The sequence below is a fragment of the Esox lucius genome, chromosome 8 (assembly GCF_011004845.1).
Source record: "Esox lucius isolate fEsoLuc1 chromosome 8, fEsoLuc1.pri, whole genome shotgun sequence".
Classification (NCBI taxonomy): domain Eukaryota; kingdom Metazoa; phylum Chordata; class Actinopteri; order Esociformes; family Esocidae; genus Esox; species Esox lucius.
The window spans coordinates 8918513-8940148 of NC_047576.1; the positions used below are offsets into that span (position 1 = coordinate 8918513).

At 44.7% G+C, this 21636-nt stretch overlaps 2 protein-coding genes across 11 annotated transcripts; one reads left to right on the top strand and one right to left on the bottom strand.

The window, feature by feature from the left end:
* Window positions 1–27: 27 nt before the first annotated feature.
* tdrd5 (tudor domain containing 5) lies at window positions 28–13653 on the bottom strand. 8 transcript variants are annotated; one of them, XM_020048790.2, is made up of 17 exons: window positions 13457–13653; window positions 11187–11424; window positions 10469–10951; window positions 9549–9706; window positions 9200–9283; window positions 8957–9013; window positions 8344–8518; window positions 7118–7257; window positions 6771–6991; window positions 5596–5805; window positions 4810–4876; window positions 4404–4604; window positions 4140–4295; window positions 3616–3687; window positions 2258–2440; window positions 1738–1861; window positions 28–568 (listed from the first exon to the last, which is right to left on the bottom strand). In XM_020048790.2, exons 2-17 carry the CDS (start codon window positions 11413–11415, stop codon window positions 432–434), a joined length of 2697 nt encoding a protein of 898 aa, XP_019904349.1. In that variant the 5' UTR covers window positions 11416–11424; window positions 13457–13653; the 3' UTR covers window positions 28–431. The 8 variants fall into 8 exon arrangements, with proteins under 8 accessions (XP_019904349.1, XP_019904350.1, XP_010869693.1 ...); XM_020048791.2 differs by having other exon boundaries at window positions 11187–11466; XM_010871391.3 differs by lacking the exon at window positions 13457–13653 and adding an exon at window positions 12869–13352.
* On the top strand, window positions 11655–19084 carry nphs2 (NPHS2 stomatin family member, podocin). Of its 3 annotated transcripts, none has more exons than XM_020048796.1 (9): window positions 11655–11863; window positions 14339–15074; window positions 15283–15386; window positions 16159–16231; window positions 16365–16447; window positions 16571–16774; window positions 17440–17495; window positions 17664–17742; window positions 17870–19084. In XM_020048796.1, the coding sequence occupies exons 2-9, from the start codon at window positions 14729–14731 to the stop codon at window positions 18158–18160; spliced, it is 1236 nt and encodes a 411-aa protein (XP_019904355.1). In that variant the 5' UTR covers window positions 11655–11863; window positions 14339–14728; the 3' UTR covers window positions 18161–19084. The 3 variants fall into 3 exon arrangements, with proteins under 3 accessions (XP_019904355.1, XP_019904356.1, XP_010869692.1); XM_020048797.1 differs by lacking the exon at window positions 11655–11863 and adding an exon at window positions 13840–14028 and having other exon boundaries at window positions 14745–15074; XM_010871390.3 differs by lacking the exon at window positions 11655–11863 and adding an exon at window positions 13841–14028.
* The last annotated feature ends 2552 nt before the right edge of the window (window positions 19085–21636 follow it).

Sequence of the window (21636 nt, forward strand, 5' to 3'; positions counted from 1 at the left end):
AAAAATAAAATTACAATCTCATTATTTATGTTCTGTTTAATTCCAAAATGTTTTTCACCCAAGAAAAACAAACTTGCTGAACATTTAAAGACAACTTGTAGAAAATAAAGGACAATTCTGTCATTACAAATATGGCAGATTTGGGGCTCTTTTAGAAAAATACATAAAAACCTGATGGACTAAAAGAAAAAGAAAAAAGGAGCTAAAACTCAAACTTAACAAGTGCTTTAATTATTTTTCTGTTCAGAGGAAATGTCACTCTGCATATACCCCTTGTAGTTAGGTAAAAAATGTCAAGCTGCACGACAATATCAAAGCAAGCAACAAAGAGGACATCATTTTGACAGCTGCCGATCAGGTATGTCCACATAGGCAGGACTGATGTATTAGGAAGGACAGTGACTGTCTGGGAAGTGTGTGTGTCTGTTGGCTCAGGCCCTTTTGTGCGGATGCCAGTTGAGGAGGTAGGAACCAGCACCAGTGGCCAGGCGGGCAGACGAGCCGAGGGCAAGGGGCGAGGAGACATGAAGCACATTCCCGGTCCCAAAAAGAGGGAACATAGACATACCTGGAAAACACGGGAAAGACGTGGATGCATTATTCTCAGTCAGATATGCATACTAGGCTAAGCACTAGCATCAAAAACCCATCTTAGGCCAGTGACCAGGGACAGATATCCTTGAGGATTCTTTTGACACAGTAACAGCACCACTACACAGGATTCTTACCAGTTTGTGATAAACTCTTGCCAAGTATGCATAAAGAAAATATGCATATTGTCCCATAAGGGATTTTTCCAATGAGCTAACTGGCTGCTAATAAAACACAGGGAATTTTAACATGGCCCATATGTTTTCAGGTACCAAGTATAATCTAAAGGTTAAATGTGTTTTCGACAGCACCAGTGCGCTCTAGCCAGCAGCTTGCAGAAACAAGCCAGGTAACATAATTAGGTTATTACTAGGTCAAACACAGCCAAGCATCAATGATCATGTCACCAGAATAGTTCAAGATAAATCACATGGCAGACATACCAGAACACGAAGACGCAACACCAAAGTTTGCAGGCAAAACTTTGTGAGTTCAGTTAAGGTAGTAAGGCAAACAACCAAGTCAGTAAAATGATTTTTCTTGCTAGCCATAATTGTGTATTGTACTCAAGCGCCTACATCAGTGATACAAGGCCCTAGTCGCTGTGTTGCCTACTGTCAGGTTTTCATACCCATTTACAAGGTAGACTCCGCAAAATGGCATAAATAATCCAAGTAAACAGCATAGCAGATCGATATCCACATATACTAAGGGGGTTAAAACTCAAAGCACAACCTGGCTTCAGTTTGGATCGGTCCTAACATTCACATAGCAGCTGGACATACCGTGGATGCCGCTGAATGCCGACAGTCTGAGCATGCTTGGTTTTATTTCACGGCCTGTTTGAGACTTGTGTTTACAGCCTAACTGAAACCACTGCTCTGTAACAGTGTATCAATAACAAGACTAATGCAATTTGGTAACGCAACTGGGCAAATGGCTATGTTAACAGGTCTAACCTAATCTATGTCAGTTTCCCGGCACAGGGTCGTTCACTAGTGGGGCTGCTGGACTGAAATCAATACGCACCGCATGCGTCGATGCAGCAGGCTAATTTAATTGCATTTCTTTAGCGTCATTAATGCCCCAGCATAACCCACATGCGCGCGCGCGGAACGGCCAGCGTGCGCGTGACGTGGACTGTACCGTATGCACTCGGAGTCTGCATCCGCCCCAGGGTATTCAGAGTGGAGGACGGAGGGGGCACGGTGGTCAACGCCCCCTCAGCACAGCGCGACTGCTTCAGCTCGGCGACACCCGGCGAACACATCTGGAGAAGGGAAGCGGTTAAGATGTTTATCCACGTATCCATTCAGCTTTAAAACGCTTTGTAAAAAAAACTTCTTTAAACAATGTCTTTCTGTCCAAAAAACGAATTTAAGATTTTGGTTAATGAGTTCACAAATGACAAAATAATCAGTGAAAGAGTAATTGTTCTTGTTTTCCTCCAATTAACAGAGAACGAAGCCTGAGGTTCCGCGGTGCGTCCCAGGAGGGTGTACCGGGGAAGACAATGTTTGGCTCCCCAAACAAATTGGTTCTAACTAGCAGCTTAGCAAGCACATGGCAGACAGCAGCACAAAGAAATGGATCTCAGAAGTCTCCGAACTCTAGTTGTCAAATTTAGTTCACGTAAGGCACCAAGAGTCCGGCGTCCTGCTGTCACCTTGGCGGTGTCACCGTGGTAACCCAGGTCGGCGTCACCGTGGTAACCCAGGTCGGCGTCGGACTGTACCACCCCTGGGTTGGGGGGTGGAGTGGGGCTGGGTGTCCAGCCCTGATCCCACTCACTACAGCACAGAGGGTCTTTACTCTGCAGAGCCACAAATGGGTTGGCCTTCAGTACCCCCTGGAAAAACACGCACACAATATTAGATTGCAGCCTCATCACAGCAGAAACAGGCCAATTATGGCCTAGGAAATGCCAGGGACCAATCAAAACAATATTACTAAAACACTCAGGTGACAGTACAATGTATTACAGCACCGTTTTAGAAGAGCCCTGAAACATGACACCACACCCCATCAACTTGCCCAAGTGGGAAGCTAACCCACAACGCAGGCGTTGTAAACACCCTGCTCTACCAACTGACCTGCTCTACTACCAAACCACCAGCTAAAACACTTTAACACACATGGTTACAAAAGCCAAAGAGTCTAGAGTACATACTTTATGTGAATCGGAAGAATGAAATAATATAACGTATTTAAAACAATAAGGCCCTAGTCATTTGTTTAGTGTAGAATGATTATGGTTGGGATATGTATTCTCAACTATACAGATATATAGTTGTCAGCATTCCTTTGGTCCAGCCAACTGTATTATTTCAACATTATCTGAGCTTAGCACATTCCACATTAGGCTACTTTCCAACAGTTCATCCTATAGGGCTCGACAAAACCTACTCATTGATTTTATTCATATTTAAAACACTGAATGTCAGAGTAGGAGCTACTCTCTACAACAGGGATAAAATCAAAATGCTAGTTCTGTGTCTTCACAGCTGGAGCAGAAGGATAATTACAGGATATACATATTTTTCCCCTTTTCACCTAAGCTAATGCTAGTGATATGATGTTTCTTTAAAAGTTTGTGGTTTTAGCAGACACTCCTACTCAGAGCAACTAACATTAGCAATTAGAGTTAAGTGCTTTGCTCAAGGGCCCAAAAGCTTTGTTTGTATGTTGTTTGCTTGGAGGTTAGAACCAGGACCAATGCTCCATAACATTACGGCAGCCTATATCAGACCGCTGTCCTTCCAACTAACCAGACATGTACCCTGGGTACAGTTTGTATCTGGTTGAAACATTAATAATAATTTATGGTACTATTTAAGTTAAACCAATGACTCCAATTCATCATAAAATCTTATTTTAAACGTATCCTTAGCCACAGTTCTAACCTTGCCTAAACCTAACACACAAATGCAAAACATTTTCCAATTGTTTTTACAATGAAGGCAATTAAATGGCTATTGAATGTTGTGTTGACCCCGGATTGTCATTAGGGCTCAAAGGTCAGACCTGGGAAGTTGAGTTAACCTCTATCAACTCCAATGCTGGGAGGTCAGGCAGCACATTCTTGTCTTTAGGAGTCTAAAAAAAAAAAAAAAAAAAAAAAAGGGAAAAAAATAAATTATTCTACAGGCACATCCTTCTTCATTCCTGTCCTTGACTGAATTCCTAATGTAACACGAAAGGATATGTATCAGCAAGGCCTCTATTAAATAGTATTTTCCAAAGACTGTATGCTTCATATTTCTTGCTTACACCACTTAATTGTTAACAAATCGAATGACTGTCGCCCAAATAGTCATTCAACACTAACTCTCACTGGGGTAGGAAGAGACCAGGCGTGGGAGAAAACAGGCGTGCTGTACCGTGTGTGTGTGTGTGTGTGTGTGAGAGAGAGAGAGACCGGCGTGCTGTACCGTGTGTGTGTGAGAGAGACCGGCTTGCTGTACCGCGTGTGTGTGTGTCTGTGTGTGAGAGACTGGCGTGCTGTACCGCGTGTGTGTGTCTGTGTGTGAGAGACCGGCGTGCTGTACCGTGTGTGTGGGAGAAGGGGTGGTGTGGCGCTGGGGAGAGGTGTGGGCAGCATCAGGTCCAGGCTCTAGTGCAGGGTCTTCGTCTTCTATTTCCCGTCCCTCGTCTAACAAACCTTCGCCCAGATAGAGGCTCACCGGGTTGAAGTGGCCGCACAACTGACGGGAGGAAGAGTGCTTTCGATCATACGACAGGACTGTTTTTTGTTGCGGCGTCTGTGTGTTTGAGCGTGGGGGGGGGGTGTGCGTGTGGCTGTAGTGACCGACCTCCGCGCTGATGGCAGGGGCACAGCTAAGGCCATGACCCTGGGCCTGCAGGGCGCTGTGGATGTACACATCCTCCTCTGTGTACGTGTCGCACAGGTAGAGTTGCAGGAAGTGGCCGTGATAGCTGTGCAGGGCTGCCACCAGGGTGCGCTCACAGCACAACTTCTGGAAAGAGGTGGTGGCGGCCTCACTCCAGCTGCCCTGGGGGAGGAGGCAAACACACAGGGGAGCGCAGTTCTTAGGCCAGGGGACGTATGCAAGGACAGTCTCAGAAGACCATCCAGTATTGGTTTGGAACATATCAACAACCTCAGCCTAAATCAACACTAACTCTGCAATTGTATCATTCATTTGTACGCATTTCAGTCCGAGAAGATTGCTTTAACACAAGTATAGACCATCTTACACCAAATGGCTTGATTCCAACCAGCGAAGAGGGGACCGCTTGTGCTGGGAGTTCAGAGTAGCACGACCTGAGTGGAAGAGACAGAAATTCACCGGAGTGCACAGAGCAAAACAACTCATGATGACACCAGGAAAACAAACGTTCACTTCCAATAACAGAGTGAAGAAGAGTATAGAAGAGATTGGTTCCATTCTCCTTCAAACACACTATAGCTTTATGGGCTGGTAGTAGAGTCGACTCAGCCTCATGTATTTGACCCCGTACTTAAGGGAGATGCAGTGCACTAGAGTCTCACGATGGAATAGCTGGCAAGTTAGTGACTCCTGTGGCGGGTCGTCAATAAATGTGGTCAGAGCCGAGGCCCTACTGTAGTTAACAATACTGAACACGGTGAGAGCCGGGGCCCTACTGTAGCTAACGATACTGAACACGGTGAGAGCCGGGGCCCTACTGTAGCTAACGATACTGAACAATGTCAGAGCCGGGGCCCTACTGTAGCTAACCATACTGAACAATGTCAGAGCCGGGGCCCTACTGTAGTTAACCATACTGAACGCGGTCATAGCTGGGCCCTACTGTAGTTAACCATACTGAACACGGTCAGAGCCGGGGCCCTACTGTAGTTAACTACACTGAATGCTGTCAGAGCCAGGGCCCTACTGTAGTTAACCATACTGAACGCGGTCAGAGCCAGGGCCCTACTGTAGTTAACCATACTGAACGCGGTCAGAGCCGGGGCCCTACCTTAGTTAACTATACTGAACACGGTCAGAGCCAGGGACCTACTTGAGGAACTTGAGGCTGCTAATCTGCACGGTGGTGATGTCTCCGAAATCCACATAGTAGACCTCCGCCTGGGTGCGGCTGAGGACCTGATGGACCACCACGCGGTAGAACCAGACGCCCTGGGGTGCCACGCAACACACCTGACCCAGACGCACATAGCGCTCGGGCAGCCGGTAGCGCTCAGACACCTCAGGAGTAGTGTAGCAGCTCCTGGACGGAGGGAGAGCAGGAAGAACAACACTTCATGGAGCTGGAGACAGGATGGCTGCAACCAAACGGTGGACACTTGCTGGATGCTCACCAGGCAGGTCCATTAAGAACCAATTCTTATTTACGTTAAATACAGTGCAGTGGTACTTCAGTCATCCACTACAGTGGTCTCATGTGGTTTAGGAGGTTAATTACTGGAGTAGAGCCAAAACAACACAGCTTTAAGAACATCAAACATGCCTTGTTCGACCAAAAACCCTGAAATCTAAGACAATAATGGATTTAAAAAAATACTATAAATAGAACATACGACGGTCCAACAGATCAGCAACTGCTTCTCCAGAAGGTAGACGTGGATGTGTCAGTCACTACCATCTGTAGAATTCTTTCCCAGCAAAACTAGACGCTACACACCAAGGAGCATGCTAATAGATAGCCTGCAGAGTCCTACAAAAGGTTTGGTGGACAGATGAGAGGATGAACATGGACAGGGATGACCGAGGACGAGGACAGGGATGACCGAGGACGAGGACAGGGATGACCGAGGACGAGGACAGGGATGACCGAGGACGAGGACAGGGATGACCGAGGACGAGGACAGGGATGACCGAGGACGAGGACAGGGATGACCGAGGACAGGGATGACCATGAACGAGGACAGGGATGACCAGGTCCACCTGGTTGTGCAGCTGATCTGGATTCTACATGTGCACCAGAGGCCAAGGTCAAGGCAGCTAGGGCAATCTATATAGTTTCTCACCACCATTTGCTTACAAGCGTGACAGCTGTATGACAGACTGTTGGCACAGCAGCCAATCAGGGTTTCTCCACGACAAGTGACCTAATCTAGCCGGTGTTCAGGACGTCCCCCTTGGTAAATTCCCGCCCTCCTCTCAGTGAAAAACGCAAGCCCTGCGTCTCCTCCTCCCCTTCCAGGTCAGCAGAGGGCCGACGTTTCTCCTCACCTCATCTCAATCATCATGTTCTCCAGGGCACGGGCCTCCTGGCTCTCGTCAAAGCGGATGTAGAAGAGCGAGGGCGACTCCACACGCTCCACCAGCACAGGCACCAGCTCCCGGGGGCTCCTCCGCGTGGGCGGCCTCAGCCTCTGGCCCCGGATGGCATCCGGGGGCACCAGCGCCCCACGCCGACATTGCACCGTCACCGAGCCGTACTGAGCCACCATCTAAGGAGGGGAGCAGACCCAGGCATTACGCTGGTTTACAGCCCACGCATACGGTCTTCCAGGCCTGCAGAGGGACACCTCCGGCCAGCTGACGGCAGAGGCTTCTCCTCAGGTTTTGGATCAAACCTGGTGGAAGGTCTTGGTGGTGATCTTCAGCTCCGGGTCTTCCTCCTTGTCGGGGTGGGAGTCGTCTTCCTCCTCTCTGCCCTCCCAGGACGACCCCCCACCACTGACATAGTAACCACGCTCACCATGGCCTTCGGGCTCTGGCAGAGAACCGCAGAAACATGCCAGGGCCAGTCAGTAATGATTATCAGCAGTGACAACACACCAATAATCTCAAATGTAATTATCACCACTATTAAACAGTCTAGTACAATTACTAATCAATTAGAATGTGACTTGCCTCCCCCAGGACAGTTTCAGGCATAGATATCCTATTAATTTGATAGTGTCAGAAAACATATTGTTTGAACAGCCTCTAACATAGCTTCATATGGAAACGGATCCTAAATGTTTTCTAGGAAAGCGTTGACTGTAATCGCCTCTGTATCATACAATAGCACAGTTCGCCAAGCTACCAATGACTTCTCAGTGAAAGGTAAAATAAACAACCACTCTTAAAAACATATAGTTTATTTAAAGTAGAAAAAAGGCCAAGATTTCATAGGTTTATATTAGCCTATCCATATAAACTAGTTTAGTTACATACCACATACACATTTTCGGTAGAACAACACTAAACTATATCTGGATGTTTCATTAGTCAGATATTTCATATAGGATGTGTTTGGGTGCTACTGACCAAATGTCTAAAGACTGCTGTAATAGCAAACACCCTTTCATATTATGGGATGAAGATTAATATAACCCAAAAATTGTTGAATCAAGGTGTAGCCTAAACTGGCTATCAATCAATGCTTTTGCAGCTTAGGGACAGAAAGCATAGTTTGGATCCCAGTTCATTTGGAATATACACATGAGGATGTAGCATACACTTCAGAGCCAATGTGGAGCGTGTTATTGACCATCCGAATTTGTCCACCTTCAAAAAGCATTCCCAAGTCTAACAGACACAATATGATCAAACATGCGTATCTTTAAAATCGTCTAACAGATTCAATTGAAAATAAGGCGTCAACAACAAAGACGACAGAACACAAACTGAACAGATCACGTGGGAGCGTGCTTTCATCCCATACTGAAGACCGCTATAGTAACCAGATTCCCGCCCACACTATCAATCAAGGTTCAGATATTTCTCCAGCTTCCCGACGGTAAAGTGCAGGGTGGGTGGTGGTGCAATCTGATTCTATACCCGCAGTTAGAGCCAGGAGGCCAGAGGGGAGTACCTGACGGGGAGCCTGCACGGTGCTCTGGGGCGTGCTGAATGTCCACGACCATCCAGTGGTTGTCCTCATGGCCTGCCACAGGCCGCAGGGACAGTGTGTCACTCAGTGCTCCCACCATCTCCGTAGCGCTCAGGAAGCCGTTCTGGACCACTGGCAGCTCCTCCCCAAACACCCTCTGGGGCCAACCAGGGGTCAAGGAGGAAAAGGTTGCAAAAGAGCGATAGGGAAATGAGTCTGCCATTGGAACAAGACTCTGTGACTAGGATTTATTAAGCAGTTATTATTTGCCCGTTTGCTGTTCTTTTAACAGTTATTTTACCAGGTTATTGGGCTAAGAACCCCTTCTCATTTACAGCAGAAACTTGGGAGCAATTTATAGTAACATTCTCTTTCGGAACTGAACAAAAGGGTTTTCCAACTTTTTAGCTCTGGGATTAGAACCAACAAGTTTACTGCCCCAAAGCCAGTACTATAGATATTATATACCTTCTGAACAATGGTTCTCAGGCTAAATGTGTGGAACCGAATCACTATAAATAAGTTAGGATAACCACTGAAAAAAAATGGCTTAAAAAAATACATTTAATAAAAAAATTAAGAAATCTGTCAATACCTTATATTCTGCAGGGAGATCGTGGATGGATATTCCCTCACTCTTTTGAGCTACAACCTGTAGGAAGGATTTTTGGAAATAAGACTCATTAAAGGGACTTCTGAAGAATGTGTTCGGCACTTGGTTTGGGGAGGAGACAGAGGATGTGTCCCAACTGGAACCATATTCCCCTAGTAGGGCCCTATTTTGGACCAAACCAATGGGAATAGGGCACCATTCAAGATGGAGCCCATATGAACTGACCTGGCGCAGCTTGGCTTTTAGCTCTGGACTGACCGTGCCCGCTTGCCCATTCTCCAGAATACGTTGCCTAAGCTCCTCCTCCAGCTGCATGGGCCAATCAACACAGGCAAAACATAAGGGGGAGGAGCAACAAGGCAACAGTTCCAACTCCTCACTGCAGTTACTCAAAAGCTCATTCCCTTCTTCTGCAATCACAACTTATCGCTTGCAGTCAAACACATATCAAGCAAACCCAAACTTCAGGTATTTGGTGGTTGAGCCACATCGGTAATGCTTTGTACCCAATCAAAACCAGATGAAAGAACTGTGTGTGCTTAAACACACATCTCCGGTAAAGGCAGCGTCACACCTTGATGACACACTTCTGAAAGTCCTGTCCATTCTGGGCGGGCTGAGGTGGTGTACATTCCATTGGCTGGGAGCCCTGGTCCCCCTTTGGGATGTCTGGGACTGCATGATCATGACTCGGCAGCACATGATTCTGAGGACTGGGTTTTACTACCTGGACTGGAAACATTGTTAGAGAGGGACAACCACTGAACAAAATTATAAACGCAACACTTTTGCCCCCATTTATCATGAGCTGAACTCAAAGATCTAAGACTTTCTCTATGTACACAAAATACCTATTTCTCTCAGATATTGTTCACAAATCTGTCTAAATCTGTGTTAGTGAGCACTTCTCCTTTGCCGAGATAATCCAACCACCTCACAGGTGAGGCATATCAAGATGCTGATTAGACAGCATGATTATTGCCCAGGTGTGCCTTAGGCAGGCCACAATAAAAGGCCACTCTAAAATGTGCAGTTTCACTGTATTGGTGGGGTCCGGGGGGATCATGCGGGGCTAGGAGAGCAGGGACCGGTCACGTGGGGCTAGAAGAGCAGATCTCCCTGATGACCCTGAACAAAATTAAGACTTGTTTTTTCCATTATCAGGTAATATCCTGCTTTTTAACACGCTGCTCAGGAGGTTGACTTACTTTGATTTTTAAAAGCGGCCTGGACTTACTATTTTGTTCGACCTAAAATCTAAATTTGCTAAATTAAATAAACCCATACTGTGTCCACCCACTGGAGCCAGCACTAAATAAATGTAATAACTATTTTCCAACCACATAGATTACACTGCAAGGCACCTTTCCTAACCCCTTGTTGAGTTGTCTCAGAGTGACAAAAACAATGTCACGATATTTGGGATAGGAAAAACATTAGGCAAAAATAAAGCAATAATTACTGAAGAAAAAAATACACCTCCCACAAACCTACCAGAGTTTGTCGTCGTCTTCGGTCTTATCACAGGAACTGTATTTACGGTCTGCTTTGGCGGAAAGACCGGCTTTACTGGTCCCATTCTCACCGGAGGCAGCACATCCGCCCTCTTCAAGCTCAGCAGAGAGCCTGTCCGGCTCTGTGAGACCATAATCATATCGGAGGCAACGGCCAGCATTTCTGCAATCGAGTAGAAGCCATAGTTGCTCACACGCAACGGAAAGCCAAAGCGGAGGGAGAAGGCGTTCTCCAGCTGCGACAGGCCCAGCGGACCCTGTGACAGCAGCTGGCGGAGCTGGGCCCGGAGATGGGCCGGCAGGGCCGGGGGAGCATGGCTGCGCCGCGCCAGGACAATGGGCCTCTGCTGCTGGAAGCGCGGGGAGAAGGAGCCCATGCTGGCCCTCCTGGCTGGGGACTTCTTGACGCTGCGCTGCCTGGCCACCAATTCCACGATCCCTCGGGTGGCGTCATCTGCCACCGCTTAGGGGAGAGAGAGAAGAGAAAGTGATAGGTCTGGGTACCAAGCTGGAATGGAACAGAAGAAGAAAAATCCTCTTGCCTCTAGTCTTACATTTCAAACCAACATGACATCACGCTGTGTCATGTGCAGAAAAACACCTCACTAATAAGGTGTTGAGCTTTGCCAAGAAACGAAATTAGCTGCAAGACAAGGCAGTTAATTAACACTGGGACTAGTGCTCAGGTAACAACATACCCTTCAACACCAAGCTGCCATCACTCAGATAGTCCACATACACCACGTCGGGCATCTCCCGGGTCATGTCCAGCACGCTGCGGAAGCCCAGGAGGCTCAGGGGCATGGGGCTGCCCAGCATGTCCTTGTAGTCCCGCCTTAGCTGATCTGGGGTCAAGCCTAGCTTGGCTGAGATGAGCAGGGAGCGCACATCCTTCTTCAGGCCGGAGAAGATCTGCTCCTGGCTCATTTTGTGAGACTGTCATGCAGAGAAAGATGAAGGAGCTACAGAACGCAATTCCTTCAATAAAAGAGTAGAGTAATTACAGTGTTCGAGTTGCTGCCTGGAACTTCTGCAATTTGCAACATAAATAGTTTTTCGTCCCATTTTGGGCTGGATGTGTAATGTTATTTATATGTCCATATTCCATCAGTACAATTACTATCATACATAGCCATTTCAAGTTTGAAAGCGAGCGGTTTCGACCACATGGGTGAACAATTTTTAGGGACACGTTTTTGTCTAGATAGTGTCACTTTTACAACCAGTCGGGCAAAATCGCGCATATCATCTTAAACTGCCAATTTATTTTTCAACGAACACCTTATTGTAAAAATGTTTTCATTTAGAAAGACTAATTTAAGTGGTTTCTTGCAACACTGGGCAAGTAACTTCGCTCGCTAGTGTACATCGACGGGTAAGACAACCTATTAAAAAAAACTAACAGTTATAAAAGGATAGCTATATTTACCTGGTTATGTATTTAGATTTAGCAGTCCTTTTGGCGTTTTCAAAAGTTTATTGTAAAAACATGTTTTCTCCCAAAGGTTAAAGACCAGTAACAGAATAGAATTAGCCACATTCAGGACTTAGCAGCAGGCGCACGTGCAAGTGGCCAGCAAATACAGACAAACGTGTCGTCATTAACCATAAAACAACGTTATCAAAAGTGATTATACAATTATTACAACGAATCGAATACAGTGATAACAATAATGATAGTCAAGGCAATCGAACTAAGAATAACAAATACACTTCAGGGAAGATAACTTTCTAAACTACATTAGCCTATTCACATTCATACACAGAGCAATTTAAAGAGCATTCATGATGTCAAGGACTCATCATTATAACATTAGCTGGGGCCTAGTTTGTTACTTGTGGTGTATCTAGAAGTAGTGCATTGTTGGGTTATAGTATTACAATACAGTAAAATATGAGTTGTTACACTCAGAAAAAATGCCATATATCTAATATTCCAGAGACAGACCAAACTGGATAAACGCACCGCCCAGGGAAGATGGGTAGACTACGTAGCCTACCTACAGGGCTGCCCTTCCGATATAGAAACTCAATCATTGTCGCTGGCTGGAGGGTGCGTTCTCCGATCATTTAGGCAGCAAATGCTCCTGGTTAAGCAGGTGTGACAAGAAGTGGAACGGTCGACTTGACGAGTTGATTTGAATCCTTAATATTCTACACTCCCAAAATGTATAGAAGTTGTTGACGATGTGAAGTCAACTGCAGATTGCCCAGTACAGTGACTTGAGATAAATTATAAGAGACGTAAACGACAAGCGTAAATAATGCAAACTTAATTTATTATAAATGTACATTTATTGTCTCTAGTATAGGCCTACGGCGCCGAATTTATTGGAATGAAACGTAGCCTACAGACTTGCGCTCTGCAATTATAGCCTACCATTATCAAAATAAACAGCTGTGAAGACGTTCCAAGGAGCATGTGGCGGTGTTCGATATGATAAAGGTTGTGCCGAATGGTTTTATGGGGATTATGACAAACTATTTTTGTCAATTTGTAGATCTGTAGTATTTTGTTAGGATCGTATTAGCCCCTGCCTATGCAGCATCTATACTGGGATTCAAACGAATACATAGAAAACAAGATGTACAAAGCTGGGACCTGGATTATGTTAGGAATTTCGCTGCCACCTTGGGACTAGTCAGAATGCAGAGACAATGGCCCTCATCCATGAAACGTGGGTGTGATCAAATTTCTTACAATGATCCTACGGTAATTTCACCGATAGAGCTGGTATTCATTAATATTAGCCTATCTTTGTCGTATCCTTACGTATACGTAAAAAAAAGATTTATTAATTCGCAACAAGACCATCTTTATCCCGAAAAACAACTAGCCTCAGGTCTAGCATCGACATATCGTAAATGGTCGTTATAATTTCGGTGGCCAGCATCTTGATTAGCTAACAGGTCTTTAATTGACTAGTGAGAGGATAAATTAACCAGTGGTTCTGGGTCGAGCAGTTACCCTAATTATGTCAGATCTTGCTCTTCAAAGGAATTCGGCTCTGGGTTGAGACGCGAAAGTGTTCCGTAACTGTGCTGACTCTGTCTCGGAGAGTGACGAATGTTTAATTAGACGTTTCAGGCTATAATTTATGCAGAAATCTGTCAATTGGTTGATGATCGCGGCACCCGCATAAATTATGGTTGTGACATACAGCCCCGGACAAAAATGAAGAGACCACTGCACCTTTTTTTTCCCTTTCCAAAAAAGGTGAAAAGGAACATTTTGAGTGAAGAACTGAAGCGTTCAATTTGCAGTGGTGTCTTAATTTTAACCCTTCTGTTCCTCACTCAAAACGTTCATTTTCGATTTTTTTGGAAAGGAAAGAAAAAGGTGCAGTGGGGTTTTTCCCTGAGCTGTATGTAAATAAGGACAGGTGCCGCGCCTAGGATAATTAGGAGCAACGATGCAATTTTACTAATAATATTACAAGTTCCTGGTCGGTCAGTCAAATCGGTAGGACACACTGGGGTGACGCTGAAAACCAGACTTTAGGACAGCACCATTCAGAAGCCCCGGTGAATATTTGTATGGTATGATCACTTTCGTCTACCAGTTGGTTTTCCTTGAAGTAATGTAGGCTTTTCCTTCTCCCTAAATTACTCATAATGCTAATGGAGAGCATTGACACCTTACGGGTTAATAAGACTCCATTAACGTTTCTGGTCTCCCTAAATTTGACAGTTATTATCTGCATATGTGGACAGGTTTCCTGTGAGAACCATGGCCCACATCTGAGATGAAGTTGTACATTAGTTCAACACAACTGTGTTATGGACATTGAAGCATCATGTTTACTTTGTACATCTATGTCATTTTGCTGATTCCACCTTTCATTTACAGTTTAATTGAATTCTGGGAGGATGTGACTTTCCTACATGAAAAACAGGGCAACACTGACATCAGCTTTTTGGAAAAGAGGAAAAACATCTTGTCAGCACATTCCATACATGTAACTCCCCCAGCAAACAGATGTACAAGGTTTCCCTATTTCCATAGAGGATCCAACCATGTTCACCTCACGTGACTTGCTGTGATTAAAAAAGTGGTGTCAGAATGTGTGGGAGTGGGTCTCTCTCTCTCTCTGATTGCGTCAGAAGGGATAACAGCAAAGGATAACAAGCATCTCCAACTAGCTGTGCTTGCCTTAGGCCTCCTCCCTGTCCTGTAATTTATTTCAAGGACAAGAGAGCCTCCCAAACAACCAACTGACATTTCAGTAGTTTGGGTTGGATGCTTCCCACCACAGAATTTCCAAGAAGGATGGAGAAATGTCCAGAGTCCTCTCACCACTCTTCAAAAGCTGCAAGGGTGGCCAAGAGGGAAAGATCCGGATCCCCGACTTCCAGGGGCCACCGTCACAGGAGCACCAAAACGGTAAGGCTACCAGAGGAACACAGGAGGAAAGAGAGACCAAGGAGGGATCTCCAGATGCCAGAGACTAAGGGAGAGGCGGATGAAGCGATAGATGGTCCAGTGAAGTCCACCTCAACTGTTGTGGATGTGGACAATGTGAGGCAGGAGGGAGAGGAGAACCATGAGTTCATGTCACTTCTTGAGAGCGAGTGGCAGGAAGATGGTAAGACGTTGTCCGAACGTAAATCCCTAAATCCTTAGTCTTAGTGTTTTAAGTGTAGCATGTGGAAAAAAAGCGTTAGTCTTTCCATTTAAATTATAATGAATATGATAGGCCAGCTGATCCTACAATAAATAGCATTTTTGGATTTTAAATTAATAAAAATCATCTAAATACAACCACGAAACTATTACAACATTTCTGTCACCAGGCATGAAAGAAAAGAGTCTTGGGGTGTTTGAGTGGCTCCTCTTGGTGTTGGCTCTAGCCCTTGTCATCCTATTCTGTCCTTTTTCCATCTGGTTCTGTGTGAAGGCGAGTATTTCCACCTCCCTTACTGCAGACAACAATGTGCTTTATAATATGTCAGATAAAAACAGTGACTGTTGTTTCAGGCAAAATGTTATCTTGACTCTTTTTCACACTGAGTCAGACAACACTTACCAAATGGTAGCTCACTAATGTTATGCTGACATGCAGTATACACTGATGAGCCAAAACATTATGGGCACCTGCCTAATATGCTGCTGGTCCTCCACGTGTGAGAACTGAGTGGTCGCTTAACATCTTATTTACCCAGACCTTGACGTGTGCCCTTGTTAGAAGATGATAAACGTTATTTGCGTCACCTGTGAGTGGTCATAATGGTTTTGCTCATCAGTGTAGACCAGAGGTCTGGAACCGGTTCCACGGAGGGCCGAGTGTCTGCAGGTTCTCTCTCTCACCTTGTACTTAACTGACTAATTAGGTCACTAATTGGTTCATTTGTACCTCCACCTGGTTGTTTAGGTCTGAACTGGGAACCAATTTAAAAGAAAACCCAAAAACCTGCAGACAGATGGCCCTCTGTGGAACCAGTTTGAGACCTCTGGTGTAGATTAATGTAAATGTCATTGTCCTTTTTATTCCTTAGCTACATAGGTTACGTGTTCGGCATGCCATCTATTGGAAAACTAATAAACTTGGAGTACGAATGTTATTTGTGATTGGTATTTTACTAACACCCTCAGTGTGAAGGCTTATTTCTGCATAACATTTAGATACAACAGTGTTTTGACTGACAGCCAGCCGCTGTGTTGATTGACAGGTGGTGCGGGAGCACGAGAGAGCCGTGATCTTCCGATTGGGTCACCTACTGCGAGGGAGACCCAGGGGACCAGGTAAGAAACTGTCATTACAGTAGACAGTAATATTTGATGACTTTTTTGGAGGGACGAACAGTGTGTTTTTATACTCATAGGTATATACTATACTGCATTTTCTCTCTCTACTGTATGTGCTGATGGTACCAAGGCCTACTCTTTTACTTCCCACTTCTTGATGTTTGCCATAAAGTGGACATCCGTCTGAAAATGCTTAAGGTGCCACCTCACACAGTACGTTAACTCCTCTGGCAGGCTACAGAGAAACGCAGTCTACAACAATTATTTACATACAATTTCCTCTGAACGGCAGTTTGTGACCAGTGCTGGTGTGTTTCCTCCTGTGCGCGTCTCCAGGTGGTAACCAAGGATCTGGTGAGCACCGAGGTGAGTGCGGTGTGCTACTACCGAATAGAGAATTTGGCTCGATGCTGCACGGCTTTGTCCATGGTGATCCCGGTGCTCCAGGCCCTTGTGCAGGAGGCCGACAGATACGTTTTAGCCCACCACAACTTTACCCACATCCTTCTGGACCGGAAGAGGATCTCCCAGGAGATACAGGTACGCCAACCACACTCCTTTATATGGCTTTAAGGTGAAATTGCCACTCAGTGCTGATCTTGGTACTGTTTGCCATGCCATGGACTGGTTTAGAGCTGGGGGAAAGGAAGATGGGCCTAGGTCTAAAAGTGATGTGATATGTTTAAAAAAATAAATAATCATATAAATGTATGGATGTAACTTGTCAAAGGGCTTGACCAGTAGGGTTATGTCTGCTTGACCCAATGAGGCACTAAACTTGAAATTCAATGACTTATTTTCCATGTATTTGACTGTTGTAGTAGTGGTTATGGCTCCTGATAAGCTGCTAGTATCGTTGACCTGCTGGAAGGCTACTATGATGTTCGCCTGTAGCGTGCCAACAGTCAGGGTCAACCAGTGATTAGAACGCCTTTCCAATGTTTAGTGACATAATTGAGTGAACAGTTATTTTTGATTAGTATTCCTATATGGTTTATTGACATTGCTGTCATAACGTTTGTCCCCGGTTTTAGGATATACTGGCCTTAGAGAATAGACTCTATAGTCTCATTCTGAACTCTTGCTTGATGGAGTCTCTGTGTAACTTGAATTAAACCTGAATCTTTTTTTGTATTTACATTATAAAGAAATGCTTGTCTTTTCACCTAGCAATTCTCTCTTATGCCTTTTATTTAAATCCACAGGTTTCTATTGATTCCATAGCTTGCCAGTGGGGGATCAAAGTGGAGAGAGCAGAGATGTAAGACAATCGACAATGACAGATTACATTCAGACATTTGTAACATTTAAAAAAAATGTTTGTTTAATTTCGCCTGGAAGAATAATGTTAATGGAACAGGTTCACGTTGGAGTTGGGACCTTCTGTGTTTAATGCTGCCTTCTCTGTGTTTCTCAACGTCTATTTCAGAGAGGACCTTTGTCTTCCCCTTGAGCTACAGCAGAGCCTTGCGGCAGAAGCTGAGGCTAAGAGACAAGCCCAAATCAAAGTATGTTATGTTTTGTAACATTTTGAAATGTTTGTTTGAGCGGGCACACACAAAATGTTAGAAGGAAGTATAAATAGCCTAAAGACCAACCACAAGCTGTTCTGCTACCCTCCTGCCACACCCGTAGGTGATTGCAGCAGAGGGAGAGAAGGCAGCTTGTGAGGCTCTGAAGGCTTCGCTGGACTCCCTCTCTGGCTCCCCTGCCGCCGTCCACCTCCGTCTCCTTCAGCTGCTACACACTTTCCGCACCGAGAGCCCAGCTATAGTCCTCACTCTCCCCTCTGACCTCCTAACCCTACCCTCTGACCTCAAACCTATAACCTTTCCCACCCCAGTGCCATTTGTGGCCACGACCAATTCCAGTTCAACCGGAGGAGAGACCAAAGGGGAAGAAAGGACCGACTCCCCCATGATGTAGCAGATTGAAACCAAGGGAAGCATCTTAATTCAGAATTGTGGCTGCCCTTGTCGGCAGAACTATTGGTTCGCTGGTCGATACCAGAGAACCAATAGGCTTTGGCCACTGCAGTTCTCCAATATCAATGAAAATAATGCACATTTTTTAAAAAGCATTTTTTTTATGTATTAATGTGAAAAGTACACCCCCTGGAAAGTTGTTTTTTTCTTTACATATTTGGACACAGATATTTGAGATACATTTCAACCACATCCCAAATTTTTTTTTAAATCACTCCAAAAACGTTTACTTTGAAAGTGGTGGAACTGGAATTGCCAAGGTTTACAGATTATTCCAAAAACCATTTATGTAATTATAATAAACAGAAATGCATGTGTGTATGGTAAGACATCATGCCAATCAAAAGACCTTTCCAAGTCCCAAAAAAGAAATATTATTATTGCCCATGTCTGTGAGGGGTTACAAGGCCATTTCCAAGTTATTTTAAGTACATAATCCCACTGTCTGATGGATCATCTACATATGGAGAAATACCTGACCACAGACAATCTACATAGGACAGGTCATCACACCAGATTCCCTAAGAGTTGACAGAAAGATGGTCATAGAAGTCTTTAAGAACTCCAGAGTCAGGGGCGGCCCAGAATGTTCTGCCGCGCTAGGCAAGACTAAATGAAATGCATCGAATTTGATTGTCTGACATCAGTTTCAGCATTTATTTAGTCTCCACCTAGAGTGGCTTTTAGCTACCAAGGATAGTGGGAGTGAACTACAGAAGTGTGAACGTGGTGAGGGAGGGAACTGCAGCAACACAAGGAGTTGGAGGCTGGGTTGCCGCCGACGGCTGCTGACCAAACGAGGCTTCATTAGCTTTAATTTAGCAGCAGGATATTATGCTGGCAGCACTCAGATTTTGTTGATCACAATAAAAGCCATAATTGAAATGTATAAGGCAATATAGTAAACAATCTAATCTGTAAAAAAGAACAGACAAGAACAACATTGGAAAGGACATTAAACAGAAAATGACAGACTAGTTAATCTAGTTTAGATTAACTATATTGCCTTACAGTGAGTATATTGTACTGTACAAGTATTTGATCCCCTGCTGATTTTGTATGTTTGCCCACTGACCAAGAAATTATCAGTCTATAATTTTAATGGTGGGTTCATTTGAACAGTGTGAGACGGAATAACAACAAAGAAATCCAGAACCCTTGTCAAAAATTGTATTTGTGTTTTAAAGAGTGAAATAAGTATTCGACCCCTGCAAAACATGACTTAGTACTTGGTGGCAAAACCCTTGTTGGCAATCACAGAAGTCAGACGTTTCTTGTAGTTGGCCCCCAGGTTTGCACACATCTCAGGAGGGATTTTCTCCCACTCCTCTTTGCAGATCTTCTCCAAGTCATTAAGGTTTCGAGGCTGACGTTTGGCAACTCCAACCTTTAGCTCCCTCCACAGATTTTCTATGAGATTAAGGTCTGGAGACTGGCTAGGCCATTGTCATGCTGGAATACCCATCCACGACCCATTTTTAATGCCCTGGCTGAGGGAAGGAGGTACTCACCCAAGTTTTGACGGTACATGGCCCCGTCTATCGTCCCTTTGATGCGGTGAAGTTGTCCTGTCCCCTTTGCAGAAAAACACCCCCAAAGCATAATGTTTCCACCTCCATGTTTGACGGTGGGGATGGTGTTCTTGGGGTCATAGGCTGCATTCCTCCTCCTCTAAACACGGCGAGTTGAGTTGATGCCAAAGAGCTCGATTTCGGTCTCATCTGACCATAACACTTTCATCCAGTTCTCTTCTGAATCATTCAGATGTTCATTGGCAAACTTCTGACAGGCTTGTACCTGTGCTTTCTTGAGCAGGGGGACTTTGCAGGCGCTGCATGATTTCAGTCCTTCACAACGTAGTGTGTTACCAATTGTTTTCTTGGTGACTATGGTCCCAGCTGACAAGATCCTTCCATGTAGTTCTGGGATAATTCTTCACCGTTCTCATGATCATTGCAACTCCACAAAGATATTGCATAGAGCCCCAGACCAAGGGAGACAGTTATTTTGTGTTTCTTCTATTTGCGAATAAACGCACCAACTGTTGTCACCTTCTTGCAAGCTGCTTGGCGATGGTCTTGTAGCCCATTCCAGCCTTGTGTAGGTCTACAATCTTGTCCCTGACATCCTTGGAAAGCTCTATGGTCTTGGCGATGGTGGAGAGTTTGGAATCTGATTGATTGCTTCTGTGGACAGGTCTTTTATACAGGCAACAAGATGAGATTAGGAGCACTCCCTTTGAGAGTGTGCTCCAAATTTCAGCTCGTTACCTGTATAAAAGACACCTGGGAGACAGAAATCTTTCTGAGTGAGAGGGGATGAAATACTTATTTCACTCATTAAAATGCAAATCAATTTATAAAATTTTTGAAATGTGTTTTTCTGGATTTTTGTTGTTGTTATTCTGTCTGTCGCTGTTCTAATAAACCTACCATTAAAATTATAGACCGATAATTTCTGTGTCAGTGGGAAAATGTACAAAATCGGCAGGGGATAAAATATTTTTTCCCCCCTCACTGTATATATTTCAATGATGGCTTTTATTTTGAAAAATTATATCTGAGTTAGCACCGCTAGCATAATATACTGCCGCTACAAGAACGGTAATGATGCCTTGAATGGTACCGGAGGGCGTCAGCCAATGGTCACGCTGGAGGGCGGCAGCCAATTAGGACGCAGAAGGGAGGCAGCCAATTGTCAAAATGCAGCCTCAAATTCAAGTGCCGTCATAGGTGGCTGCCTAATCTTGCCTAATGAGAGGGCCGGCTCTGCCCAGAGTAACATCAACAGAACTACTGTGTTGATGCAATCAGTGTTGAAGTGTATGAGTCAAGTGAAAGAAACTGCACAAACATCCTACATGGGAGGTCAGGAAGTAAGAAACCTCTGAAATGAAACACTGCCTTGGAACAGAAAAACCTTATACCAACTGTAAAGGATGGATGTGGTGGCATTATGGTTTGGGGATGGTTTGCTGCCTCAGGTCCAGGCCAACTTCCCATCACTGAGTCAAACAGAAATTCTATTTTTTACCCGGTAATTCATGAGGAGAATATGAGACCATCTGTCAAAAAGCTGAACCCAGCATGGATCTTGCAACAGGACAATTATCCAAAACACAAACAAATTAAGGCTACATTCAAATGGCTTACAAATAGGAAATGTAAGGTTATGGACTGGCTGAGTCAAAGCCCATATCTCAATCCCATCGAAAGGCTGTAGGGAACTTGAAGCGGACCATGGACCCATTTTTTATGTACTATGAAAATGCATTTCTGACTTTTTAATATCTTTTGATGAACAATATTTCAATATAATTTGTTTAATTAGGTAACTTTTCTGTTAAAAGAATAGTTGAAGTGAAGATGACATATACATACTTACAAATATGTGGGAAAAGTATACCGACCATCCAGG

Excerpts from the sequence above, each read along its gene's own strand:
- tdrd5 (XM_020048789.2), bottom strand. The coding sequence starts at position 12,558 with ATGATCGGAGAACGCACCCTCCAGCCAGCGACAATGATTGAGTTTCTA. Across the intron at positions 9,707-10,468 it reads GAAGACGACGACAAACTCTG|TCCAGGTAGTAAAACCCAGT; the intron begins GTAGGTTTGTGG and ends CAATGTTTCCAG. Across the intron at positions 9,284-9,548 it reads TTCAGAAGTGTGTCATCAAG|CTGGAGGAGGAGCTTAGGCA; the intron begins GTGTGACGCTGC and ends TGGCCCATGCAG.
- nphs2 (XM_020048796.1), top strand. The coding sequence starts at position 14,729 with ATGCTTCCCACCACAGAATTTCCAAGAAGGATGGAGAAATGTCCAGAG. Across the intron at positions 15,075-15,282 it reads GAGCGAGTGGCAGGAAGATG|GCATGAAAGAAAAGAGTCTT; the intron begins GTAAGACGTTGT and ends TTCTGTCACCAG. Across the intron at positions 16,232-16,364 it reads AGGGAGACCCAGGGGACCAG|GCCTACTCTTTTACTTCCCA; the intron begins GTAAGAAACTGT and ends GATGGTACCAAG.